The following is a 10,333-nucleotide window of genomic DNA, read 5'->3' as shown; positions in this document are numbered from 1 at the left end:
AAGAAAAAAGCTCGTCCATTTTTTTTCAGTATTCTAGTGTTTTACGTATTTTTAGATTCTTATACTTTTACTCTTGATCATTAATATTATTATTTTCCTTGAAAAAAAAAAGACATAACACACATATACCATACATATTAACATCATTACTCCGCCACCTTAATCAATGATATTAAATGATTAAAAGTTAAAACAATGATTTATAGGATATATTTTAATTAAAATTTTAGAAAGCATATATGTATTAGTTAAAACTTTAAGGGCGCAAACGAAACTTTACCTAAAATTAAATTCTAATACGTCTCAATTTCGAATTAAACGTGATCACAGAGAAACATCAAGCTAGCACAAGTAGATTTTGCCACGCACCAGCATCTTCGTACGTATTTTTATAGTTCCCTTAATTCCCTCCTCTCCCCGTCGCAAACCATCAGAGCGAAGACTTCCGCCGCGCGTCCCAGTTTAATTTCTTCCCGATCTATCTCTAACAATCTATCTACACATCCATAAGTGGAGCTAGGTCTCGACCAATGTTACGTTATTTGGGGTTTTGTACGTGTGTTTTCAGGGGTTATTCGCTGGAAGTGTAATATATATATATATATATATATATATCCTTCTAACCACGAAGGGAAAGTGATTCTCCTCTTCATGATGTTGATCTCATCATCGATTAAGGATCAACATCGATTCGATCTCCTCATCCCTTTAGCCGCACACATCGATCGATCCTAGCTACGTAATAGAGAATTCATCTATATATGAAATTCAAACAATTCGATTCTACGTAGCATGCAGATGTTTGTACATCTATGATCGGTATCGACCAAAACTTGTCTGAATTTGTCAAATAAAGACATTTAATGATTCAACATGCATGTTTCAAGGAGCAGTACAAATTAATATTTGGTTATCAAATTTGATCAATATAGGTAAACGTATTAGCTTTGGTACAACTAGCTAGCATATGGTCCGTAAAGAGATTTAAAAAAAAAATCTCTAATGGGACGGGAGTACATGATTGTGAAAAAAATACAGATAAATGGAGAAAAAAAATGTAGATCGGGGAGTCAAAAAAAGAATTTCAAAATGACATTTGTAATTATTTAGCATAGGGCAAATAATATGAACAATAGTAGCGTGTAGGTGGGTCAAAAGTAGTATTTGATCGAGATGATATTAAAAGGAGGTCCGATCGATGGATCAAGAATTACGCGGTGGGATAAATTGGATAGAAAATAAAAATAAAAAATACGACGGTGAATAGAAGACAAATTTGGTAGGGAATAAATAGTGGAAATTTAATTCCAAAACAAATGCTATAAATGAGTAATCGAGTAGGTCGTCTACTTAATTCCAAAAAAAAAAAAAAAAAAAAATCAAGTCGTGCTACTCACATTTCCTCACCTCGTCTCCTCCCCTTTCTTCCTTCTCCCGCAAGCTTTTTCCGGCTCACCCTCCTTTCTATATATACCTATGATTTCTCGTGGTTTCTCATGAATCTTCTTCTTCTGGGAATTAGAACGAGTAGAAACATGTCCGCCAAGCTCAAGGTCGACGAACTCCGCGCCCAGCTCTCCCTACGTGGCCTCGACACCTCCGGCAGCAAACCCACACTCGTAAGCTCCCTTTTCTACGCTCCCTATCCCTCTCTCTCTCACACACACCCTAACCATCACTCATCTCTTTCTCCTTACCTAGGTCCGGCGCCTCGATGCCGCTCTTCGGAAGGAGAAGAAGGAGGCAGACGCACTGGACAAGGCAGCTGGCGGCGTTGAATCTACTAAGGATGACTCCTCCAAGGGCGGCAGGAAAAGGCGGAGGAATGATGCCCCGGAGGATGCTTCTAAAGGTAGTCTCTCGTCGTCTGCATGACTGCGTGCTTATCTTTGGGGTTTTGATAGTCAATTAAATCGATTGGTTGCGGTTAGATAAAGAGGACGAAGGAAAAAGTAAGAAGGAGAAGCTTGTCACGATGACGAAGAAGAATGGTGCCGTTCTGGATCCCTTCCTCCCGTGTCATATAAAATCGAACTTTCATGTCTTACAAAAGGTACCCAATCGAGCAACATTATCGTCTAAGTGGAACTATGTTTTTTCTTCTCGAGAATGAATGAAATCTGCAATGCGAGAAGAGTGACTGTTATATGACCACAGGAATACGGCCGCAGGGGTTACGTCTTTAGAGATGGCTGAGATGGATTTTACAGTTTTCTTTACTACATTTTTTTTTAATTTTTAAAATTGAATAGAATAGTATCTAATTACAATATTCAGTTTTAACTTCATAAGGAAAACATGCTTCCATGTATGAGACATAAATACTAAGAAGCAAGTTGTACACACAGAATGACATTTAATTCAACCCCTTTTTTCAATATGCATTATGAATTTTCTGCACTTTTAACCAGCCATTACTTACAAGTAGACCTATGAAAGGCGCATCTTATTTGCTAGTTGTTCCTTGAATAAAATTGTTTGACACTTGGAACCTTATGGGTACCCTGTGGTTTGTGCATTTGTTCTGTGGTTAATAAGACAAAAAAACGTGTGTCAGTAATATTACCTTCTTGAAATTGTTATTTTATTTTTATACTTTAGTTTATGGTCAAAGAATTGTAATTAAATTGCTAAATTGTTTATTGTTGCAGGCCGAGGAGATCTATAGTGCTACATTAAATCAAACTAATGTAGGAGATAATAATAACAAGTTTTATGTCATTCAAGCTCTAGGTGAGTAATTCCTATGCTTTTTCCTTGAGTGCGATGTAACAAGCAACTTAACGGCAATTAATTAAGTCCAAGTTCATGCTTGAAACAATATTACTGGTTTAATCATTTTGCTTCTGGACATAAGAAATATAAAAGAAACTAAGGACAATGAAGGTTAGCTAATCAATTTTAGTTAACATGTTTTTCACAGTCCAAATACAAAATATTTATGCTAGTTCTTGATAAACAACATAGTTCTCAACAGATAAGTTATGTGACCTGCAAAGAAATTGGCAGAAAGGTTGAAGGGAATAATGAGCAATTTTTCTTGGGTTGTATGCGTATCAATGTCTTTAGTTCTGAGTTCCATTTATGTGATATTTTCTGTCTCTTCACTAGCTATTTTGGCTAACTATATATACATATATATTTTATGCTGTCACAATGTGCATTCTTATACACTGAGGTTTACAGTTGTGGTTTGTGCTTATTGTTATTCCCAAAACTGAATCATGTCTGCGTCACTGTTTCTCATAATCCATTTGGCATATTAGGCACTAGATCTTCATTTGAATTTTGAAGTCTGATATTCTCAGTGCATTCCTTAATAAATTTTCTTGTGTTCAATGTGATATTATATATTGCAGCATTGTTTTGGGACTTTAATATCATTTTTATGAGTAAACTGACGTGGTGCTGTTGCAGAATCTGATGATGGCAGATCATTCATGGTTTACAATAGATGGGGCAGAGTTGGAGTAAGAGGTCAAGATAAGTTATTAGGACCTTACACTTCTCAAGAAGATGCATTACAAGAATTTGACAAGAAATTTTACGCCAAGACAAAGAATTGGTGGCATCAACGAAAACAATTCAAACTTCATCCGAAATGTTATACTTGGTTGGAAATGGACTATGCAGATTCAGAAAATGAAACAGTTGTGTCATGCCTTACTATGGCTGCCTTGAATACTTTTTTTCTCAGATAGTGCAGTAGATTATGTGTCTGAACACTATTATTTGGTCTAAAATTACAGATACCTAATAGGAAGATTGATGGATCTACTAGTAATCAACTTCGACCCACTAAGCTTGATTCTCGCATTGCAAAGTTTGTATCCCTTATCTGCAATGTCAGCATGATGAAGCAGCAAATGTTGGAAATAGGTAATAAGTTGACTCATTAAAATAATGACAATGTTGATAATCTGTTTAGAAGATTGGGAGAAGGTTCTAACTTCTAACTTATGCTAATGATATTATTTTCAGTTGGATTTTTTTGTTTGGCATAAACTCAACATGTCTATAAAAGCAAACTGCCTTTATTGTAGTGTATGGTAAAGTTTCAATTCACAGGCAGACATACACTAAACATCAGATTTTGATGCAAATGATTATTCTTCCCTGGAAGCTGTAAATGTGTGCCCATCTGTGCGGGCTACAAATTCTTTAGATGGGTGATAGAATGGCTTTTATGTAATGGAATTTTACATAACTACCCAACCAAATTTGTATGGATTATGGGTGCAATTTAATTATATTTTTCCATGCTGTCATTGCATAATTGGCAATGGGTATTCATCATGTATTGATTATTGTGGCTTCTACTCTAGATTTACTCGTGTCTTCAATTTAAATATGATTTTCTTAGAGCTGGTTACTTTCTGTCTTCTCATTATCAGGTTAAACAGTCTATCCTTCTTTATCCAGGTTACAATGCTGAAAAGCTACCACTTGGCAAACTGAGTAAGTCTACCATTTTAAAGGTAAAATTCCCAAATCTCTAGATATTAAAGCAGCTTGTAAAATTTGACAGAGAGTGAATTTCTACAATATTTTGGCAAATTATGTCTTTTTTTGCTATCTTAATTTGGTTTATTCATATTTTACATAGGGTTATGATGTTTTGAGAAGGATCTCAGAGGCGCTTGGACAATCTAACAAGAAAAAATATGAAGAATTAAGTGGGTAGGCAGTCGATCATAAGACATTCTTGTCTTGCACTGTCTTCATGCAGTTTTTTGTTTACTTAATGTGGTAGTCTAACTGTTCTCAGAGATCAGTGCTAGATTTTTGCATATGTAGAGCACATGGTTGTCTGGATAAGCATGCCAGTTTACCATGGCAAAGATTGTCAACAAGATGAGGAGACTGATTACAGTAACATCTAATCACTTTGTTAGATGTTATTAAATTCTTGCCAAAAAAAAGTTCAATCACTCTCCTTTATTGTAGCTAAACATTCTATTTTAATCAATGCATCTATAGAGTTTGGCGTGGTTTGTCATATGATTATTCTGAACATTGAAAGGTAGATACCCATACATATATCAATCATCAAGTTATGTCACCGTTCTTTTCCTTGACTCTTCCTATAATCTTGTTGAGCGATTAAGTTATCAATTTCTTTAAATCTTTCATCATTAAAGTTTGGTAAGCCCTACTTCAGGTCCTTTAACTGCACATCTTGATCAGAAATCAATGTTTTGATTAAAGTGTTTGTATATCATGTCGAACACATTCATTATACTTTTGAATTGAACATAATGCTAACATGTTTGACCAAACTCTTGAACAAGCTATAACCAATTAGCAATCCAGCTTCGATAAGTTTGGCTGATAGTATGCTCTGGTAAAATATGAATCAACTATACAAATTTCTACAATGATGAAAATTGAGTGAATGGACATGTTAGCAAGCTTTGCTGTAGGAAGAAACAAATCTGAAAAAAATTAGCCAATCAGCTAATAAACTTCATGCCATCACCATAACAAAGGACCATACTTCTTCTATTGTTTCCACAGAAAAACTTCTCAGATTTCAGTGTTAGTACTTGAACCTGGAAACTCTAAGGCTATATATGAGTTGCTTTCCTTCTCGCTATGACTACTATTTAGTCAATTTCTGCATTTTATTATTCTTTTTAGTTACAGTGGTAAATATCTGTTCTCTTATTTCTAAGATTTATTTTTGCAGGGAATTCTATACTGTGATTCCTCATGATTTTGGTTTTAAAAAGATGTGTAAGGCCACTGCTCCTGTCTAATACTAGTTCTCCTTTTTTTTTTTTTTTTTACACTGACTATCTACAATGGCCCTATTTCATATCTATAATGTCATTGGCAGGTGAGTTTGTCATTGACACTCCTGGCAAATTAAAGGCAAAGCTAGAAATGGTAAATACTTCTCTCTTTCCCTTTCAAATATCAAGATGCAAGTATCACCACCTTCATATGCTCGTATTCGAGTTAATCGCCTGTTCCATAAAATTTGTTTGGAATTGATGCAAAGGAAATTAGAACACACAGTTGCATGTACATAGGGACGATTCACCAGTTTGCCAACATATTTCACATGATGATGCTTTGTTGTTGTCCAAGGATTCTAAGCTACTTATCTGCACAAAACTATGTAAAAATTGGTACTACTGTGAATCTACTAGTCAGATTCACTTGATTATATTTGCTCAGGACATGAATCATAGAAGAATTCGGTTTTGGGATTTCTTCATGGCTTGCCTGATGTATTTGATATTTTATGTTAACTTACATTTATCTCTACTAATGGCTTGTTTCATTCTACTATTCAGTTCAGGAGTTTTTATGATCTTCACACATATTCTTGTTAATGTATATATTTCTAGTTCTTACTTTTTAGGCTTAATGCAATTTCTTATGTTTGTAATATATTACTGACTATTGGTTAGAAAACACTGACTTCCATATTAAATTTTTGCTGATATTTGCATAGGATTCTTTCTAGTTTCTAATCTACATAAACCAGCATCCAGTTACACCCCTTACTCCTATTTCCTAGAGTTTTATGATTTACTGTGTATACTGTTTTCAGATCTTCCTTTATCTAATAGTGTTTTTTTTTGAAGGTTGAGAGCTTAGCTGAGATTGAGATTGCTACTAAAATTCTAAAGGTTGATGTTGAGGCAGAGGTACTTTTAGACGTCTAAAATAGTTCACAAGTCTTTTATTAGTGCATTAAGATACTGATGGAGAGTTGTGTGTGCTAATAACTAATCACAAGGCTCTTAAGTCTCAGGTTTGCTATAACTAAACAAATTAAATCATAGAACTTCCAGAGTTCCAATACAAACTTCATTTTCTTCTAACTCTCCTTTATGATGTTACAATTTCCAAATTCATACAGCATTTTAAGTTATCATTTGGATTTTTCTTGGTATAGTTATATTTTCCCAGCATAGTATCTTTGAGAAACCACCATTAATCGAACTGGATACTTTCAGATATTGTAGATTTTATTGAGAATCGTTTTCCTTTTTTTTTATTTTTGAATTGCACATGCTAGATGTCTCGCAAGTTATAGTTGTCCTTCCCTCTCCAATAGTGATGAAACCTTTATATTAGTTAAAAACTGTGAAAAAAAAATCTACCTCATTATCCAAATGTATTCACCCCATCTCATATTTGTTTTGGAGCATATATTACAATTAAGATAATTTTGTTCTGGGAAGTAGATAAGCTATGCTTTGTTTTGAGAAATATTGATTGATAATACTTATCTTTTAAATATTATGCATGAGAATAAAGATTGTAACAATAGCAATATCAGGTAAAAGATATATGCCATATTTTGTTGTGCTTAACCAATTGAGTGCAAGCTTTATTGTATAGAATATTCCACTGGAGGTTCTTTTCATGTTGAAGGATAACTCACTAACCCAAAGCACAAGCAACTGGAATTGAAACAGTTCGTGCATGTGTATTTCATTTGGTTTTGATAACAAAACGAAGTGCAGTGCAGGCTTTCTTTTCTGACATATATGGCTGCAATTTTTTTTTAACTTTGAAGGATGACCCTCTAAATTCTCGATACAAGCAACTGCAATGTGAACTATCACCTATCGAAGTTGATACCAAGGAATTCTCTATGGTAATCTCTGTTTTCCTTTTACATGTTAAAACTGATTGATGCTAAATGATTCTACAAAAGCTTATTCCTTTTTGAGTTTGCATTTGTAGAACAGATATTCTACAAACATTCAATAAGTAGTGTCATAAATTGAGTTTTGAAATTAGCAATGCACTGACTTAGGATATCATCAAATGTCTTGGAGCCAAAATCTGTGACTAAAAAGTCTTCCATTATCAGGTTAATTAATATCTTTGTCGTATCTATTGACACGTACATCTAACTAAATCTTTACAATTTGTATGCATTATAGTGCCATCTTTTGTGTTTGTACCAATATAGAGATTTTTCTTTCTATAATAACTACAGAATGATTATTTTACAAGATACAAATTTGAAATAGGATATTGATTTTTAATTTATACAATAAAGTTTGGTTGTAGCCTTGATATTCTTCTTGTCAGATTTGTTATGGTAAGCTATCTCCCCATATGTCAATTGTAACATTGGATGTTTTTTTACCAGATAAAGAAGTACTTGTTGAATACACATGCCAAAACACATTCAGGCTATACTGTTGATATTGTGCAGATATTTAAGGTTTCCAGGAAAGCTGAACTTGAACGATTCAAAAAGGTTAAAATGGATCCATTTGTCTCACATTTTTTATGTTTTATCTATTTGTTTACCATACTGTGTGCCTATACAGAGTTAAAATTATTACACAGTTATGCCATAAATTCTTACTGATTCCTTCTCATTAAAATGATTATTACTCTGTTACAGTACTCTAACACCAAGAATAGGATGCTTCTGTGGCATGGCTCTCGACTCACAAACTGGACCGGGATCCTTTCTCAAGGTGTCCCTTTGTCGAGTGAATGTTGTTTGTCATTGACATTTCATGCTTACTGAAATTAGTTCCATGGAAGTTTATTTTAATTATTTTCTCATTTAGGAAGGTTCTATTCATTGTTGAATTTCTTGAGATTGGATTATTTTATTAAACTGAAAAGACGTTAATAGTTTCTTGATGAATTTATTCGTGATCCTTGAACATCAGGGTTGAGGATTGCACCTCCAGAAGCACCCGTTACTGGTTACATGTTTGGCAAGGGAGTTTATTTTGCCGATATGTTTTCAAAGAGTGCAAATTATTGTTATGCATCAACACAGTCCAGAGAAGGAGTGCTGCTCCTTTGTGAGGTAAATGCCATACGGTAACTAACAACATTTAATTTTCAATTTTTAGCTTTTGTTGATTCAGACTACCTTTTCCCACAGGTTGCACTTGGTGATATGGCTGAGCTACTGTCTGCTAATTATAATGCTGATCAATTACCTGAGGGGAAATTAAGGTTTGCATCAACCTTTGCTAGATTCTGTCATTAGAATTAAATTTGTTTGGCATATGATTATTGGAAAATGAGACACATTAAGGGAGGCATCAAATATATCACAGCTTGTTCTTTCTGGCAATTTTTCAGGTGGATATATTTTTGTCCTAGTTCACTGAATTATGCTACATTTCACGTACTTTTTTTAAAGCCAAATGTGGTTCAGCATTTATGCTTGCCTATTGACGTGATATAAATAAAATGCAATCATTTTTGTTGATCTGAAAATATTATCATCCTTTAACTTGGATATTTAGGACAATGAATTGCCCTTGATAAAACTATTTTGGAGCATGCTTCCACATTTAATCATGCTTGCCCCATTGACTTGCTAACTGACGGAAAGAAAATTAAGGATTAATGTACTATGCCTTGAAGCTTTACTCGTACAATTACACCATGAAGACGACCGGTAAATTTTCATGTAATGCATATTGTGAGATACCCAATTGGAAACCATAGTCTATGTTCCTGTCACCTATCAGATAGAACACAACTCTTATGGAGTAGCCCTTCAAAGGATAGCCTATCAAGGACCCTCTTCTAGTTGTCTGATCTCAGTTAATAATGCACAAATATCAGTGGCTAGGCTTTGATTCAGACCAATGGAGCGGCTAGAAGAGGGCCCTCTATAATATTTACATTCTATTTGGTGCCTTTTTTCTAAGCCTCATCTAGATGATCCCGAGTGATTCTAGAAATGGTAGTGGATCTGTGGCACATGGAGCATCTGCCCATATAGTATAATAGTAAGACTTCTAAACCATGTAGATTTTGTGGAACTCTTTCCTGTTGGAGTAATATATGCAGTATATTGATATTCTATATGATTTTACAGTACAAAAGGGGTTGGATCCACAGCTCCTAACATGTCGGACTCCCAGATTCTCGAAGATGGTGTGATTGTTCCTCTTGGAATACCCAAAAAAAAGAATGGTTTCCAGGTAATATTTAATGTTCTAAAGTATTTGGTTTAACTCTCTAAGATCACAATTTTGCATGAAGCAACAACTACAAACCATCTCATGAATCATGCAGAGTAGCTTGCTGTACAATGAATACATCGTGTACAACGTAGAGCAGATTCGGATGCAGTATGTCATTCATGTGCAGTTCAATTTCAAACATTAACCAACTGCTTCAGTCACATTTAGTTGTGATATCTCAAAACCTAGAGAATTTTGTTGTATTTTGTACATCATTATGGTGGCTGAAGGTTAAATCACTAAAAAAAAAAAAAATCCTGTGGTATGTGGAACATGATTCTTCTTTCATCTGAATGGACAATATAACTTTGGTGACAATCAATCTTATGGTGCAATCTGTTTTTTTGTTTTGT

General features: G+C 34.3%; 1 protein-coding gene across 1 annotated transcript; it reads left to right on the top strand.

Annotated features, from left to right (window-relative positions):
- The first annotated feature begins 1,383 nt into the window (after window positions 1-1,383).
- On the top strand, window positions 1,384-10,302 carry LOC141824016 (poly [ADP-ribose] polymerase 2-A). The gene is made up of 18 exons (XM_074711237.1): window positions 1,384-1,619; window positions 1,702-1,852; window positions 1,932-2,053; window positions 2,652-2,733; window positions 3,418-3,650; window positions 3,750-3,879; window positions 4,423-4,478; window positions 4,607-4,680; window positions 5,690-5,736; window positions 5,840-5,889; window positions 6,597-6,659; window positions 7,538-7,618; window positions 8,123-8,233; window positions 8,384-8,459; window positions 8,661-8,803; window positions 8,882-8,955; window positions 9,833-9,938; window positions 10,033-10,302. Exons 1-18 carry the CDS (start codon window positions 1,497-1,499, stop codon window positions 10,123-10,125), a joined length of 1,815 nt encoding a protein of 604 aa, XP_074567338.1. The 5' UTR covers window positions 1,384-1,496; the 3' UTR covers window positions 10,126-10,302.
- Window positions 10,303-10,333: the final 31 nt, after the last annotated feature.

Source organism: Curcuma longa, chromosome 3 (genome assembly GCF_044706935.1).
Source record: "Curcuma longa cultivar G26 ecotype Majalengka, Jawa Barat chromosome 3, ITB_CL_G26_1.1, whole genome shotgun sequence".
NCBI lineage: Eukaryota > Viridiplantae > Streptophyta > Magnoliopsida > Zingiberales > Zingiberaceae > Curcuma > Curcuma longa.
This window is presented reverse-complemented; position numbering and strand designations above follow the sequence as displayed.

Excerpts from the sequence above, each read along its gene's own strand:
- LOC141824016 (XM_074711237.1), top strand. The coding sequence starts at position 1,497 with ATGAATCTTCTTCTTCTGGGAATTAGAACGAGTAGAAACATGTCCGCC. Across the intron at positions 1,853-1,931 it reads CCCGGAGGATGCTTCTAAAG|ATAAAGAGGACGAAGGAAAA; the intron begins GTAGTCTCTCGT and ends GGTTGCGGTTAG. Across the intron at positions 3,651-3,749 it reads CAGATTCAGAAAATGAAACA|ATACCTAATAGGAAGATTGA; the intron begins GTTGTGTCATGC and ends CTAAAATTACAG.